Source organism: Diabrotica undecimpunctata, chromosome 7 (assembly GCF_040954645.1).
Source record: "Diabrotica undecimpunctata isolate CICGRU chromosome 7, icDiaUnde3, whole genome shotgun sequence".
Lineage (NCBI taxonomy): Eukaryota > Metazoa > Arthropoda > Insecta > Coleoptera > Chrysomelidae > Diabrotica > Diabrotica undecimpunctata.
The window spans coordinates 31,191,854-31,210,827 of NC_092809.1; the positions used below are offsets into that span (position 1 = coordinate 31,191,854).

Consider the following 18,974-nt stretch of genomic DNA (forward strand, 5'->3'; position numbering starts at 1 on the left):
GTATACTTTTAGTTTTTATTTCTTAGCAAATAATGTATAATAACTTGCGATGACTCTGAAGTTTTTTAGTGGCCCTTGCTGTTTTTATTATTCCAAAATGATCCGTGACTTACATTTCCATTTACCAATAAGCCAATTTACCACCTAATGCCATCTTCATGGAGCCATTTCTCGTGATTAAATTCTAGTGTTTTTTACGCGACAGTTATAAATCATTTCAAATGTCTCATATTTGTCGCCAAAAATTAAAATCGAAATTTCATGTTGTAGATTTTGAAGATTAGGTTCTAACAATTAAAATTCCACAGCTTTCGTTGTGGCAAAAATCGCGCAACGTTCATGGATTTAACAGCTTTATAGAAACGGACTTCATTTGCAGTAAAATACGAAAATATCGCTTACGAAAGCTGCACTCTGTATCTTTAAAATAAATTTAGTTTTTTATCGATAGGAGACTCCGAATAACAGATAATGAATTTTTATCGTCGGAGTGATACAAATTTTATTTAAAAACTTGATTTCGCGCGCGTAACTTATATTTAAAATCGCCGGTTGCTTCAAGCGTTGTTTCTGAGAGAACTGTTCATTCTTCACAAAAATTACCAAGTAATATTTTTGTTTAAAATTAACTCTCAGTTGAAATATTTTTTCTACAGGATATAAATTCTTCATAATTCGATGTTTTTCGTGCTACTCCCCTCGTGAGAGAGATTTTTAGGTGAAAATCCAGGGGCAACAGTGGCAAACATTCTTAGCAAAATTCAGCTTTTTCGTCTCATTTTTGGATATCAAATCTCTCACGGCTAGACTATCTATTAGATTACGCCAGTCGTTAACAAAAGTGGCAAGGACGCGCAAAATATTTTGACAATTTTATAAAAAAATTGTCTTCTTGTGACCACGTATTTAAATCTCTTGAGAAGTTTGAGAACTGCTGATTTAAGAAATATTGCCTATATTGTTGGTTATGTCGTAATGGACATGTATAAAGTAATAATTCAACAAGATATTTGTTATTTTTGAAGTCAGTTTTGCTTATCTACCTGTGATAACACTTCAGTTCATCGCCTTCCACTTTTTATTTAGTACTTGGCAGTGTTTCACAAAGTTTGCTTATTTATTTGATCAATCAAATTTACTTATATTAAAATCCCAACAACGTACGACATAGTCTCGGTAAGTAAACAAATCTTTTAACATTTATGCTCGTTTTTAAACTAACATTTCCGCCATTTAACCTTGTCAGTTCTAATCAGGAAACGCAACAAATACATTAGGGATTGATAATACATGATTTTAGTAAACATAAACTTATCTCTCGCCATGTAAGTAGTTCATCTAATAATTTCATCTCTATTTTAAATTATTATCAAAATTAATAACTAAGTAATTTACTGTCAAACTTAATCTTTAATTAGAATCTGTAAATAATTGTATTTATAACAATACAACAAACGTAATTACTGTACTCTCATATTTAGTTTACTTTACTTTTGGCACTTGCAATTAACGTATAGTACATCTTCATTTTGGATGTCCATTATGTCCATTAATTTTGTGTACTCTTTTCACTTTAAGCTTGCTATAGGACTCTTAGTTCTAGATTTCTGTACTATGCGGTAATTTACTAATGTTATTATTTTGTAAAAGGTAAAAGAAATAATAAATTAGACTTACTCACAATCAATTTAATTTAACTATCCAGAAGACCGGTTTCGCTTTCTACAATATGCAAAGCATCTTCAGGTCTCGATATAAAGTTAAATAAATGCTGAAATAATAAACCCATATTAGGGTGTTGTCTAATAAAGATAAACAAAGATAGATGATATAAATTACAGTAATTATGCCAATATTACATGTCTGTGGTTTTTCAAAATGAATAAAATGTTTAAGCAGACAAGGTAAGGCCCACAAATTGGTAAAATAGTCTATTAAATTGTAATAAATTAATAAATGACCAAATAAATAAAACATTACTTACATGCCGGTACACTATTAATTGATGGTTGAAAGAACATGGTTCAAACTATCCTGTATTGTTGAATGGAGAACTTCTTTAACATATAAGCAGAAACAATATTTTTCCTAAAACTATATTAAATATCAGTATTGAACTGGTATGGTACCTCAACTTATTTAACCCAAAATTATTATTACATCCCATCTGGTTTCGAAATACACTCATTTTACAAAATATTTGATTTTAAATTCAACACGTAGTTTGAGGGTTTCCAACACAACATTGAAAAGTCGTTCAGACTAGTAGTATTAATTAAATGGATCTTTGTTATTCCTAATCATATGCAAATTTACATTTTCAAATAATATTCCCACTCATGGCACAATGACCACAAAGTATGATATTGCACATGGCATTTGACAGCTGATCCAGGGGTGTGACGTAGTCAAGAACGCTCGAACCCATTATTTGTAATGATAGTTAACGAGTTTTTTTGACATTGAATCAATTTACCGCGTTTTTTCTCCAGTGAAAGCATTATAGTGTCTTAACCCTCTACCAGGTCAATTTTATTTTCAATGGAAAAATTCATAGCTTGATATGTTTTGACATAAAAGAGCCAATTATGATATTTATTTTGACTGAAAGTTTGTTTTTAGCTACCTGAGAAAAAAAATATAGCCCGCCTTAAAAAGCAATAAAACAATCATTTGTTGAAGAAAAACATAAATTAACTTGTCATTTACAACAAAAACTTGAGTTTCTGATTTGCAGCCAGCTAGCTTGCATGGTTTTTTACCCATTCTATCAAGAAAAGTTGGCCAGTGTAATGTGTTGTCGAAGCGAATATCATCTGCTGGTAGATATGCTTTTCTTCAACCAGTTGGTGATAGTTGCAATACTTTTAGAGATGGTCTACCTACTGATTTCCTCTTAGGATTTACCTGATATTTGCAGAGTACATCAGCCACTGAATTCCGAAAATTTGGAAGGTTCTGAATTACAGTCTTCCCATAAATTCTACGGTGGAGAAGGTATGAATTTACCGAAGTCATATCGATAAAGTGATAAAAAAGGCGAAGTGAAGCGCTTTTTGTTTTTAGTCGGATGCGATATCGACCAAGTAAGCCGTCTACTACGCCCATGTGCCAATTGTACTCTAAAAATAAAATAGAATATAGAACACAGTAATAAAAAATGTGGACATAAAATACCTTTAATAACATTCGGACAATCAAGCTCCAAATAATTATGTCATATTTTTCAATCTTTCTTGGTGACTCTTTTGGAAGTATAGTTGAGAATAGCTGAATCCCAACGTAAGTAGACGCTAATCTTATATTTTTGGTATCCTTACAATGAATTGTGGTTATGTCAACACCATATGCAGTACCAACATATTCACTGGATTCTCCTCTTTTTAAATCAATAGCTCGTTTATCTTTGTCAGCAGGTAACTTACAATTAGAAATTCTATCACGACGAATAGTGCCAAATGCATATATTCCATAGCTCCTTAGATAGACAAGTAGTGGTAATGACGTATAGAACTTATCAAAGTAAATTATATGATTCATAAAATGAGGAACAGGTTTTGCTAACTGAACAACAACATTGGATGTTGCTTCCAAATCTGGTTCCCCTGGAAGGACAATGTTATCACCAGCACCAGTATAAACTTCGAAGCGGTATGCAAACCCATAGGAGTCACAGAGACTAAAAAGTTTCATTCCCCACTTGTGGGTTTATTCGGCATATATTGGCGAAGTTGTGAACGCATCTTCGTTGCACACATTTGCTCATCTACACACAAACGGGGCTGTTTTGGTATTGAATCAAAACGGTCATTGAGGTGATCAATAATTGGTCGAACTTTGTAAAATGGGACATACATATTTATTACATAAAATTTAATATGAGTTGTGTTACATATCAGTTTGTAATTTGTGCATTTCATCATCATCATCATTGGTGCTACAGTCCTAGTTAAGCCTCGACTTTCCCCATTCCATTTCACCAACCGTTAACAGTTTGCTGCTGATCTTCCTTGCGTCCTCGTCCATACCATCCCTCCATCTCAGTATTACCATTTTCACTTTCGATGTTGAGCAGACGATTTGTAGCATTGGTAGGATGAGTGTTCTATATATTGTTAATTTGGTTTTTTGGCTTAAATTTGTTTTTTTGTTGCTTATCGCCATCAGTAGCCTTCGTTTTACTTCTTCAGATGTGTCACGATCGCTAGTTGTGAGAGATCTCAGATACGTAAACTTATTTACTACCTCAAAATTATAATAGTCTATGCTAAAGTTTTGTTTGACGTTTCCAGCTCTATCTCTGTTATTTGGAATAGATGCTAACATTTTGGTTTTTTCCTCATTTATTGTAAGGACCATATTTTCTCGTGTGGTGTACACGATCAAATCCAATTCATCAGCGTAAGCCATAATCTGCGTTGACTTATTGAATATTGTCTCATGTTGTGTATCTCAGCATCAATTATACTCTTTTCTAATGCTATATTAAAGAAAAGATGCGCCAGTTTATCTCCCTGCCTTGTATTTGCACTCTGAAGTTCAATTTACTCATGATTGTTTTTACAAGTCTTATTAATTTGTGGGGAATGTTAAGTTCATTCATGGCTTTATATAATTTACATCTTAGTACGCTATCGTACGTTGAATTAAAGTCCACAAAGAGATGAAACGTATCAATGTTAAATTCATTGGTTTTTTTTAAGATTTGACGTAGCACAAAAATCTGGTCCTACCAAAATTGTTGACCTACCTGGCCTTCTTCTTTTCATTGCGCCGTCTGCTTTCGAAGTTTGGCGATCCAAATGGCAATTGTAGTTTTGGAAACTGCTGCGCGAAAGATCTCTGCGGATGAGCGGTCGAACCATCTCCTCAGGTCTTTCAGCCACGAGTTCTGGCGTCTTCCTACTGATCTTTTGCCTTGTACTTTTCCTTCCAGTATAACTTGAAGTAATTCATATCTTTCGCCTCTCAACACATGACCCAAGTATTGATTTTCCTCTCTTTGATTATTCTTAGTAATTCTTTCTGTTTACACATGCGACGAAGTACTTCAACATTAGTAACTCTTTGTACCCATAGAATCCTCAACATTCGTCTGTATATATACATCTCAAAGGCATCTATTCTTTTTTCTATTTCAGAGTCCATTGTCCAACTTTCACAGCGTTACAGTAAGACAGAAAAAACGTAACATCTGATCATTCGGATTCTAAGCTGTAGACTAAGATCGGATCTTGTAAAAAATGTTTTCATGCTCATGAATGTTTTCCTTGCTTGTTCGATTCTTGATAGGATTTCTTTTTTTGGATTACACTGACTATTAATATTTGTTCCCAAATACCTGGCCTAAAACCGCTTTAATATTCACCAAGGAGTTCTTCCACTTACGTACTTAAACGACTGTACAGGGTGTTGGAGAATATTTTGTATCTTGTGTTCAGAAGAGTTATACCCCCATAATTTTTACATTCCAACAAATCTCCCTTTTTGTGCAGTGAACATAGGATTCCAGTGTACCATTCCTCTGGTATTTGTTCTTCTTCCCAGGCTTTGCTACTATGCTATAGTTCACCCCTGGGGACTTGTTATTTTAAGGCGTGTGATTGCGTCTCTCACTTCCAATATTAAAGGAGAATCTAAGTGGCTGTTATTTGTTGGCCTTTAGGATAACGCATCATTTTCCACTTCGGTACGAAGTTGTTCTTTGAAGTACTCAACCCGTCTGCTTCGTACTAAGTCACTGGTACTAACTATATGCTCATTTTTGACCCCACACATCGTCAGCTGTGGTTTGAATTCTTTTCTTGTCTTATTTAGGATGTTATAGAAATTTCTAGTTTCACCTTTTCCTTTTTTTTCGATGCACGTGTTTTTTCTCCTTCCTAAGTTCTTTGTATGTTTGCTTCTTATCCTGTTCCTGTTCTTCTGCTACTGTTCTTCTTTGTTGCATAAGTTTATACGCATAATTATTTCTTTTAATGATATCGTCACATTCATCATCAAACCAACAGCTGTTAAATTCTCATCTATTGTATTTTCATTTTCAGGTACTTTTGATACCTTTCTAGTGTACGGGACTTTTTCAAGAGTTTTAAATTATAGCAAGTGCTTTTAGTGTTCTTTTCTTTTTTTGCGTTTATTCTTGCGCGTATTAGTAAGTTAAGTAATCTATATTAGCCGCACAATAAGTATGTACATAGATTACAGGAGTGAGTCGTTTCTATTAGGATGTAATCTATTCGATTTTTTGTTGTTCCATCGGGCAAAGTCCATGTTACTTTATGAATATTCTTGTGGGGGAAGTAGGTATTTACAAAGACCATGCCCTTGGAAGCTGCAAATCCTATTATTCTTTTCCATAGTCGTTAGTGATATCATGAGCAGTATATTTTCCGGTATATGGACTATATATATTTTGTTGCCCTATTTTTTCATTAAGGTCGCCAATTATGATCTTGATGTCGTTTCTGGAGCATATGTCGTAGATGGTCTCTACTTCGTCATATAATTAATCTTTGACATCCTCTTCTTTGTCTTCGGTTGAGGCGTGTACATTTATTAGACTGTTGTTAAAAAACTAAGCTTTTTCTCTTAGATAACATATTCGTGGCCATTAGTTTGAAGTCCATGATAAGATGTTTTGCTTTTTTGTTAACAATGAATTCAGTCCCGAATTCATAATTGGTCTTGTGACAGCTGTAATAAATATCACATTGTCCCTTTTGGATAATTTCTTGGCCAGTCTATCCTACTTTTTACACAGCAGTAATGTGTGCTTTATATTAAATTGGTATGTCTATTATTTTTTTAAGATTTTCATTTTCATAAAGTCAACGCACGTTCCAAGTGTATATTTTTAAAATCGTTATCCTTATTTCGTTGCATTAATCGTCGTCGAAAGTTCTGTCCAGTTTCTTTAGCTGTGGATCTCTAGCTGTGAATTTTTATATTTAGTAATTGTAACATTTGTAAAACCCGCTAATAAGCTTTAATGGTTGATGCGGCAATTCTAAATAAAAATAATATATATGAATTCGTAATTAAACAACCGTACAAAACGTAGGAAATCACACAGATACATTAGATTATTAAGATAAACATGTAATCAATGAGGCTTAAAAATCAATTAGGTGACGATTTAATGACCAAAAATCAGCAAAAGAAATAAACAAAAACAAGAGCATGATTAAGAAATAACATAAACTACGAGCGCAATAAGTAAAAAATCTTAGCCAGGCACATATTGAGAAATCGATTACATAAGATAATGGAAAATGATGTTGATAATGATGATTATATTGATGATAATTGTGGTTCTATTCGGCTGGCGAACTTTCGACACCAAATTGTCTTTGTACCTGGGGTAATCGAAGGGTCAAATTTTATTATAGGAAATTTCGACACCGCGGCGTAAAGCAGGTAGGTAGGTAATTAGCGGCGATGGACATTTGCACCCAAGCAGGACAAGCGGGTTTTCCCAATATTTATTGTCACGGCGGGGGGCGTGGCACTTGTGTACTTGTGACTAAATTATTTCAGTTGTAATTTATTACTTGTTTGACATTGACTTGTGCACGTATACGGATATTTAAAAAATGAGTTTGATAAAAAGTTCCCGTGGTCGAGATTTATTAGTGGAGGAGCATCATTCGTTCTCGAAACAGCGTTCTCGAAAGTGTTAAAAAGCGGCGAGATATTTTGGCGCTGCATCCAAAGAAACACTAAGTGTTCCGCAAAAGTGTTTACAATAGGCTGTGAGGACCTCACCATCACAAGAAGTGATTTGGTACATAATCATGAAGCCGATCCAAAAAAGCTTGAAGTAAAGATGGTAACCAATGCATGTAAAAGAAAAGCCCAAGAGGACATATCGGAAAAGCCTGCCAAAATTACAAGAACTGCTGTTGCTGAGTGTGATGCCAATTTGCTGACGGTTCCTGACATAGCTAGCATAAGAAAGAACATTTACAACTGTCGTCGTAAACTGTTACCAGGTCCGTTACCAAGAAGCATATCAGAAGTCCATAACGCGGTTAGTAATTATTCTCCTAAAACCTGTCGCAATGGAAGTTTTTTGTTTTTAAATCATCCTGAATTAAACGTAATTGTATTTTCATGCGAGACAAATATTCATTTGTTGTGTAAATTAAAAACTTTGTATATGGATGGTACATTTTCATACAGTACCAAATATTTTCTACAATTATTTACTATACATGGCTTGAAAAATGGACATTATGTTCCTTTAGCATACTGTTTGTTAAAGGACAAATTGTCAATGACATACAAAAATTTATTTTCTTTATTAAGGTCTAAGATTTTTGAAACATTTCAATTATCATTAGAGCCAACTGAAATATTTGTGGACTTTGAAAAAGCAATTCACTGTGCTTTATTGTATATGTGGCCCAATGCAAAAATTAGTGGATGCCGTTTTTACTTACACCAAAACTGGTTTAAAAAAATTCAATCTTTGGGTTTGGTACAAGAATATAAGGATACAAATTCAGAAATTGGAAAATGGTTAAGGCATACGTTTGGTTTAACTTATTTAAATCCAGCAGAAGTTGAAGAATGCTTTCTTTATGATTTAATATTATATAAACCTATAAACGCAACACTTGATATATATGCAGATTATTTACTGGAAAATTACATTTTCGATAGCGCTCTATTTCCACCACACATATGGTCTAATCAGAATCCGTCTATTACGAGGACCACAAATGCCTGTGAATCCTTTCATTCGAGATTTAATTCTTCTTTTTATTCAACACATCCTTCTATTTTTATTTTTATTGAAAAGTTAAAAGAATTTCAAGTAGACACTTATGTCAAAATAAATAGTTTACATATACCAGCAAAAATCAAAGATACTACTGTTAAAGCTAAATTGGCATTTTTGGAGAAAATGATGGATAAACTACGATCCAAACAAATACGTAGGTTAGATTTTATAAAAGCTGTATCTTATCATTCCTATAATAGCAAATACATCATTGTATACAAGTATATTAACGGTAAAATGTACAAAAATTAGGTACTAGTTGTATTATATTTAGATATTATTACAGTTATAAAGAAATAAAATGCACATTACTTTTATTAAAATAAATTAATTAATTAATTATGGTATTTTATTTATGTCGCAGCTATATTTATTTGGTGTCGAATATACCTGTAAGATAAAAACGGGAATTGGGGCTGGTGTCGAAAATTGCCATTAAATTTTAGTCGCTACCTGCTTAGTGTCGAAATTTCCTACGCCCGTTCTATTTTCACCTGTGAGGGTATGCTTGGTTTTCTTTACCTGGTTATTAATTTTACTTGTTACAAGTAGTAATATTTGTACAGTTCTAAGGGGCTTTCGTAATAGTTTTTTTTTAACCACATAATACCACACAAAATAATTATGCTAAAATAAATTATCGATCCAATACATTATGTTTGTTTTTCGTCCGTCTCTCCAGTTTTAAAATGAAAAAACTGTATTGAAGATAGAGAAAAACTAACGACGGATTCTTATTACAAAAAATTGTCAAAACGTTAATTGAAGGGCTTGGAAGGTGAAGGTGTTATGTTAGATTTGCTTGAAAATTGGGATATCTATGTGGATGAAGGCGTTATGTGTTATTATTTCTCATAGCACTATCTCCCATTCACTTCTAGCCATAACTTAGTATTTATTCAGCTGGTGAAGGGGTTATGATACACTAATATGCAGAATGTTTGGAGGGAGAAGGTGCCATGTGTCTTCAGCATGCACATAACACCTTCATCCACTTAGTCACTGTGCTTTGTTGACGTTGTAAAATAAAGTGCAAGATGAGAAGAAGTAAACAAATATTAGAATTGGCTCTTAAACAGGCAAAAAAAGACAGTTATGAAGGTAAGCTTGATGAAATAACTAACCTAAAATAATATACTACAGTAAATTACCATTACAAATAAATTAAAATATTGTTTTTCTCACATCAAAGATTTTGAGGTTATGTTAAAAGTTAAAGTAGACAATATTTTATCAAATAACAAAATAAACGCAATGTTATAATTATAATCTTATAGAACAATGATATAGACTACTATATTTGTTTGGTTTCAGGTGAAAATGAAGATGTCAGTTGCATTTTCGACGATCCATCAAGTGATGAATATGTACCGGACTCAGATATCGTTAGTGATAGTGAGGATAATGGTGATGATGATTATACAAGATGTGCTCGCATTTTCTCTTCTAGAAGGTTTCTTTCTTGTCGAGATAAAACTAATTTTTTAGAATCCCCTTTAACAAGTACAAATTCTACAGCAAAAATACATCCACAATCTAATGCGGAAAGTGATGTGGTAAAAATACAAATTCCCATTTCAATTACGAACAGCAGGTGTGTTGAGGATAGAGTGGTGAGTAGCCCTATTAATAGTGACCAGGCTCATTTAGATGTAGAACCACAAGTAAAAAAACAAAAATTGTCCAGGAAACGGCAGGAAAACAAACAACAATGGAAAAGAAATGTGGCTGCTAAAGCAAGAGAATGTAAAGAAAGTTACTTATCTCCTAAAGGTGTAATGATTCCTGCCAAAATCATTAATGAGAATAATATTATTTGTAATGAGAAGTGTCGATTAAAATGTTCAAATAGGATTACCAGGATACAAAAGTATTAATTTTTAATGACTTCTACAAACATGATATTAACTGGAAAAATGTAATTCTTTTTAAATCAATTTCCATAAGTAAACCTCGGCGAAAACATAAGGGTGCAAACAGACATAAAACTGCATCTTTTAAGTACAGTATTACAGTAAATGGAACTCATGTGCCAATTTGTAAATCAGCCCTAATGTCATTGTACCAAATAGACAGAAAGAAAGTATTTCTTATCCAAAACCAGATAAAAAAAATGTTTGTCAGCGCCAGAGTTAGACAAACGGGGCAAGCATAACAACAGGCCTACTAAACTTGATACAGATGTAAAAAAATATGTTATGGAACATATTGCTTCGTTTCCTGCTGAGTTGTCTCATTATTCTAGAGCCAACAATCCAAACAAAAAATACTTATCACCGTTGTTGTCCGTACCTAAAATGTACAAACTTAACTTTGAACAATGCAGACTAGACCAAGTTTCAGACGAATTCTAAGTAATAGAGTCCATGTACAGATTTATTTATGATTACGTGTTCAATTTATCCATTGGATACCCTAAGAGTGATACATATTGATTTTTATAAATCTGCATTTGAGGCTCAAAAATGACAGGGAAAGTGCCAATGTGTTGAACGATGTTGCATATGTCACTATGGATCTGCAACAGACTATGCCATTGCCTCGTTTGTCCACATCAAAAGATTTTTATAAAAGACAGATGTGGTTTAACAATCTCGGCCTGCATATAATTTCAAAAAATGTAGACAGGGGCCTATTTTTTACCTGGACAGAAGACGTAACAAATCGTGGCAGTACAGAAGTTGCAAGTTCACTGTTGAGTGCGGTTGAAAGTGATAGAACACTTCGAGAAAAAAATCATCTGCAAGTGTGGTCCTACTCGTGTACCAGACAAAATAAGAATTTCCAGATTATTTGTCTGTACCAGTACATGATTTTAAAAGGGTACTTTAAAACTATACACCATAAATTTCCAGAGGTGGGCCACTCTTATCTAGACTCAGATCGTGACTTTGGTCGCATCGTAAAGAATCTACGGAAACAGCCTAATTTATTCTTATCAGATAAGTATTGACAGATAATACTGCAAACAACCAAAGGAAACCAGGTTTTAAATATGGAACATTGAGAGGAACATTGAGAAATTAGCTACATCTCTAAAACTAATAAACCGGAAAAAGGGTCTTCTTGGAGAGACTGTTCAATTTAGAGATGGCATCAAATGGATAAGGGTAGATGAATTTGGTAGTTATCTGCTTAAATATAGCTACGACCCCAATATGCCGTTTAAGAAAGTGGATATTCGACGTTATAGGTCTACCAATAAGACAAATAAAACTATGTGTGTTATATACCCAAACTTTGTAGTTCCAAGAATAAACAAGAAGATTGGCAGTTTGTCTGCAGAGAAAAAAGAAGACATTAAGCAGTTATTGCCATATGTACCCCTTGAACACAGATGGTATTACGAACCAATTTTGCAGGGCAATTAAAAAGGGTAGCGTCCTACATGTTTGTATACCATTTTTGCATTGACTAACAGAATGTTATTTTGATTTATTTTAAATAAAATATAGCTCTAATTTGTGACTTTGGCTTGTCTCCTGATCTACACATAGCACCATGGACTTGTTTTCATATACCCTACATCCTAATAGGTTGGTGGACAAAGGTGCTATGTACATATTTGAATTTTTTTTAAAGGGTGAAATGCATATTTTTCAAAAAAAATTGCTCGCAAGAACTTTTGTTATCTAAAAGATTCTAGATTCAAAATTTGAGTTTTTTTAACAGGTTCTTGTAAAAATGCAATCAAAAAAACTTTAACCCTTCAATTCTTACGTCCGGTTTTGAGAAAATGAATAAAAACGGATTAACTAGGAAACGACGATGGATACACTTATTTTGAAAACAGATTCGTGATCAAAGTGAAAAAGAATGTCTTGGTTTACTTCTGGTCAAACAAATTTTTCATTTTCGGTAAAAAATTTGTTGACTTAAGGTGTATTTTTGAAATTTTCCTTGAAAGCTAGAGACCTACCTTTTTATGTCAGGTTAAATTTTTAGTTGGCAACAAACGATCGATTTCATTTCAATCCACAACTTCGCTTGCAAACAAAATTCGCACAGAAAAATGATTGTCGAACCAATAAACAATTTCTCCGCTTTCTATTTTCGTATTAATTAAATACTATATTTACTAAATGTAACGTTATCTTGTTTTATTGATATTTGAATATTTCATATATATTGCAATGTACCCACAATTTAGTATTGATAAATATCAGTCAAAAGGCTTTTATTAAGGCATTTAATTAATTGCTTGTTACAGAGTCTCTATGATGATATGGAGGTAGACGAAAATCGATGCTTATAATGAGCCCAGCTAAAACAGAAACAAGAAGAGGATGCGTCCGACCACCACATTTCGATATATTGTGAGTACTTTTTGGAATACTAAATATTAAATAATTATAGCAGACTGGCACATTGTCGCATCAACCTTTGAGGTTATTAGCGACCTACATTCATATACATGAGGTAATTTAGCTATAAATATTAAATTTTGTTAAGTATATTAATGTCTTTAAAGAATTTTACCAATTGGGTTTATATTTAAAATTTAAACAAAGGTGCAGTGTAAAAATGTTACTTCTTCTGGACTAAAAACTGTAAGTTTGATTTTCCTATTTCATCTATAACAAATCAAGGGTAAACAACTATTTCACCGATTTGGCGTGAGGTTAATTACCAGTCCTTCCGGTAATGATCCATTATAAGCACCAGGACCGTATTCAGGTTACTTAGAACAAGCATGGAAATGGATTCCACAGCGGGAACTTCCACCATAGACAGTTCTGACAATCTACTTGTAGGTATACCAACCATCAAAATTATATTCATACAAATCATAGTTTATACAAATCAACATACAAATAAATCTCCAAACAAAAAACAAGCAATTCTACTTCACTCACTCCCAAACTCTAATATCCTTATTATCCATATTACCTTAATGCAGTAATATGTAAAGTGGATCCCAAAAAAATACATTCTATTTCTAAAATTATAAACGATCGTATTTGTATCGTCTTTACCAGTGAATAGACAGTCGATGAGTTTCTAGCAAACGACAATGTGATTGTAGTAATTAATCAAGAACGTATTCAAGCCCGAAGACATAACTACAAATGAACGATTGATTATTTTAACGTATGTCCAAGTATTCCGCACAGCATTATAAAAGAACAATTAAAAAACTTAGGTATACATCTAATAACTCCAATTGATTTTCTCAGGATCTTCTTCTTAAAGTGCCTATCCGTTCCGGATCTTGGCGATCATCACGGCTATCTTTACTTTGTTTATTGCAGCGCGGAACAGTTCAGTGGTAGTCCACTTAGTAGTGGTAGTGTTATACCACTTTCGTAAATTTTGAAGCCAGGAAATGCGTCTACTTCCCGGTCTTCTCTTACCATTTACCTTCCCTTTCAGAATCAGCTGGAAAAGACCGTAACGTTCTTGATTTCTCATTACATGTCCTAGATAATGTTCCAATTTTTTAGTTTTGACGGTCATGAGAATTTCACATTTTTTCCCCATTCTACGCAGGACCTCCACATTAGTAACTCTGTCAACCCAGGATATACGTAAGATGCGCCTATAACACCACATTTCGAAAGCTTCGAGCTGATAGGCCGATTTCTCAGGATACGGACTTCAAATCCAGCATTTTTACGCATATCTGGAGTTTACGACGATACATTTTTATAACACCAACTAACTTTGACAAATTACCCGATTCAATGTTAATTAACCATGAGGATAACAACTATCGAATTTTCTTTTCCATCGAAAAGCAATCTTGGTACTTATGTAAGCAGCAAGGACATTTGGCATCTCAGTGTCCCAATAAAAATAATAAGACTCCTTCAAACACCACCCAAAATACTGTTCATCTAAACTCTCTACAGGAAGTACTGATACTGAAACTACAGTATAACAATCAGCTACTTTGTCGATAAATTCCTCTACACAATCCTCTCTTACTGAGGCTGAAACGTCTAGAAAAATCAGTACGTCTCAATCAAATAAGCATACTCCAGTAAACTGCGACCTACCCAATGAGACTCAAATGGATACCTTAGGGTGCGTTCATTACGGAGACCATCGCATCGTATCTTCGCCCAGATCATAGCACGGACAGTGAAGTGAACGTTAGCATTTAAAATTATGCATTTATTTTACCTGGCGATCGATACGATGGTCGGAGCGAGGCGCGGTGGTCGGCGCCTCGTAGTGTCGATCGTAGAGTACTAGGGTTGAGGGTCGAAAAAATTTTAAGCTGGAATACTATGGTCCAAGTGTATGGTCCGATACCTGGCTCGTAGCTGGACGCTGCGCTTTGACGGTGAACTCTGGCATTTTTAAAATAATGCATTAATTTTACGTGGCAATGATAATATGATCATCCATCCTATGGTCCGAGCGAGGGCTGGCACCTCGTTATGAGTGCACACTGAGATCAAGATACATCCTTATCCCAGCACCCTAAACGTATCTGAAATAATATCCCCGCCGCCTTTCCCCCAAGATCAAATAAAAAGCAGATATAGAGCACAGTTTTATTAATTTAATCTTGCCCAAGTACTTTCACTCCCTAGAGCATCTTCAGGGGCATCTGAAATAAGCCAAGAAAAGTTTTTTTAACTGAAGAAATTAATTAACTTCGATAAAAACTCGAAGTTGATGGTTGATAAAAGTTTTTATGTGATTAACGTTTTAGACTTACTTCGTCAATTGCGGCCTATACAACAAGAATAAAATGTTATAAACATAAAATTAAACATCACATTGCAATACACAAGGACAAATAATGTAAATTTTTTTTAAAAAGAGGCGAACCTTTATTATGTATGGAAACCGTAGACAGAATGGCTCCCGGTCAACGGAAATGTTGAAGTGACATGTGGGATATGATAGCTTGAATGAGCAGTCAAAATCATGTAGATGTGATCTGCACATTTCAAAATTCTATGAAACTAAGCATTGACCTAAGGATTCTTCAGTTAAAAAAACGTTTCTTGGCTTATTTCAGATGCCCCTGAAGATGCTCTAGGGAGTAAAAGTACTTGGGCAAGATTAAATTAATAAAACTGTGCTCTATATCTGCTTTTTATTTGATCAAAGTTCATTTATTCGAGCATTCAAGCTTATATCAATTTATTTTTATCAAAACTGATTACATTTGCAGCAAAATACAAACATTTGAATTTTTACCTCCGAGTTGATACAAATTTGATTTAAAATTTATTTCGAGCGCGTAATTGACATTCAAAATTGCCGGTTGCTTCATACGTTGTTTCTGAGAAAACCGTTTATTCTACACAAAAGGTGGAAATAAACATTTTTGTTCAAACTTAGCTACATTTTTGATTTGAAACATTTTTTCTTTCTTTAGCGTACAGATTCTTGGTAAACACATTTTTTCCGCCCCCCATATACGAGTGTAGGTTTTGGAGGGAAGCCGGGGATATTAGTGGTAAACTTTTTGCATGATTGTTAGAGGTTTACTGATATTTTCGTATCTGGCAACTGAAGTACGAGGGTGGATTGATATAAAACTAGCATTAGATAGAAAAAACAAGTTTTTTGAAATTAAATCGATTTATTTCTTAACATAGTCCCCTTTTAGCTCGATACACTTAGTAAGACGATGTTCCAATTTTTTTATCCCATCCGAATAGTACCTTTGCTCGAGCTCTTCAAAATAGGCCGTAGTTTCAGCGACGACTGCATCATTTGTTGTGAAACGGCGTCCTCCGAGACATTTTTTCAGGTTTGGAAACAGGAAAAAATCGCTGGGGGCAAGATCTGGGGAATACGTTGGGTGTTCAACCATTCATAGCCCAATTCGTGTAATTTTGCCATGGCGACGGCCGATCGGTGAGCCGTTTTTTGCTTTCCAAACCGGGGCGTTTTCGACGCAATTCGGCATCGAATCGATCCAATAATGCTGCGTAGTACTCACCATTGATTGTTTTTCCTTTTTCCAAGTAGCCGATGTGGATGATGCGCTTCGCATCCTAGAAAACAGTCGCCATCACTTTGCCGGCCGAATGTGCACTCTTTGCTTCTTCGGCGGCCCTTCGCCGCGTTTGCGCCACTGTTTCGACTGTTCTTTGGTTTCCGGTGTGTAATAATGCACCTAGGTTTCATCAACGGTGATAAATCGGCGAAAAAATCCTTCGGATCTCGCCGTATCATCGCCAAAAGCGTCTCAGAAGTGATCACACGTTTTTGCATTTAATCGATCGTCAGCAAACGCGGCACCCATCGCGCGGATAGCTTTTTCATGTCCAAATAATGGTAAATAATGTTGTGTACGCGTTCGTAGGAAATTTTTAGGACCTCTATTAACTCGCGAAGCTAAATTCGACGATCTGCCATAATCATGTCATGGACTTTGTTGATCATTTCCGGCGTGGTGAATTCATTTTGCCTCCCGGGACGCTCATCATCAAAAACACTGTTACGACCACGAAAAAATTCAGCTTTCAAAAATTTTACTGTTGCTAACGAAGGTGCAACCTCACCATAAACTTCGTCTAGGTCGGCTTTGATTTGCATATTCGTTTTACCCTTTTTGTAGAGGAACTTAATCACCGAATGATACTCGACTTTTTCCATTTCTCCGAAAACACAAAATTTGCTTGCTTTTGACGGCTATAAAAACCAAACTAATCGTTTTTAAAACTTAAAATTTTGACAGATGTTATGTCATGAATGGCAAATGTCAACACCGAAACCTATTCGGTATCAAGTAGCGCCATCTATCAAAGCCTGGCTAGTTTAATATCAATCTATCCTCGTAATAGAGATTTCGCGATTATTTTTATAATTTTTAATACTTTTATATTGCGTATATTTCTGATAAACATTTCTGACAAATATAAAATTTTGTTTAAAAACAAAATTTAAGCGGATGCCCTAAACACCTAATAAACACTTTCGTTTATTCTCTGGCTCTTTGTTGATCAGGTTTTTGCACACTTTTTATTAGTTTTGTTTTTTTTTGTGTAATACTACTACTATAATCTGGCCGTTTAAAAGATGGAATCCAAGGTCGCATGATCACTCAATGCAAGCATCGAGACGCGGTCAAAACTAGACCGCTTACAGACTGTTTACACCGTCATTATTTGTGTTTAACTTCCGCTGTCTGGTGAATTTTGTTGGCAGTGCTAAAAATTGTTTGTAAAGTTCATGCGTACGTATATTAATTTGTATTAATTATTGTGTGAGTTAGGTTTATTAACGATTTTATTAAATGTGTCTTACGTTTATTAAATATGGATGTAAACACTCTTTCACCTCCAAGAAAAATATCAAAAAAAGACATTTAACTGTTGAGGAAAAAGGTGTAATAATGAACACTTGTAAAAAAGCATCCCATGTATCCCAAAGCATGTAAATCAATAACCTGTAAAAACGGTAAATATTATAACGAGAGTGTTAGTTCGTTTTTGTTGAGCGGTGTAAACGTAGGAAAAGTGATAACATAGGAAGAGGAATATTTAAGAGTGCGTGCCATTCACGAGATCATTCCATCTTTTCAGCGGCCAAACTATAGCTCGCCCAACTAGTACAACTAGCAGGTACAAAACGTTTAAAAAAAGATTGTAAGAGAAATATTATACAAGAAAATTAAAGTCAGAATTTGCTGATTACCCACACAAAAAGGATTTTTAAGCAAAATTATTAAATTCAATGGAAAATAATAAGAAACAATGAGAACCAGGAAGAAAATGATGCAGAACTACACAAAAAAAAAGAAAAAAAACTGAATAAAAGAAGATTTATTTCTTAAAAGAAAATGTCTGAGTGTAATACAGTCACATTAACATTAACAAGTTATATTTTTCATTATGGGTTCACAATTTATTGCAATGAAATAAACATATTAATTATATAGTTTCATAAACAAGTTATTGCTAAAATTTTATAATGTATAATTTCCACAATAACATGCAATAAACATTTATTTTATCGTCAGATATGTTGATTTCTAATAAAGTTTATTACTCATTTAGAAATTATACTATTTTACTACGAACTCGTTTCGTATTTTAAATAAACCATCGGAAATAATTGTCTTGTAATTTTTATTCTTAAGACATTAATATATCAATCATTTGATAAACTAACGAACAGAAATATTGTTTTATGTTCTATTTTATTTTACTGCCTTTTAATATTCTCTAATATTTAAGTGTTTGTATAAGATTAAACAAGTCAGGCGACTTCT

General features: G+C 33.9%; 1 protein-coding gene across 1 annotated transcript in view; it reads left to right on the forward strand.

Annotated features, from left to right (window-relative positions):
- Positions 1-1,022: 1,022 nt before the first annotated feature.
- The window catches only part of Hs3st-A (Heparan sulfate 3-O sulfotransferase-A), a 67,274-nt gene continuing 49,322 nt past the window's right edge, over positions 1,023-18,974 (forward strand). The window contains exons 1-2 of the mRNA XM_072538769.1: positions 1,023-1,176; positions 12,999-13,104. Of these exons, the coding sequence (XP_072394870.1) occupies positions 13,034-13,104 (71 nt within the window). The 5' untranslated portion in view covers positions 1,023-1,176; positions 12,999-13,033. The remainder of the gene's footprint in view (positions 1,177-12,998; positions 13,105-18,974) is intronic.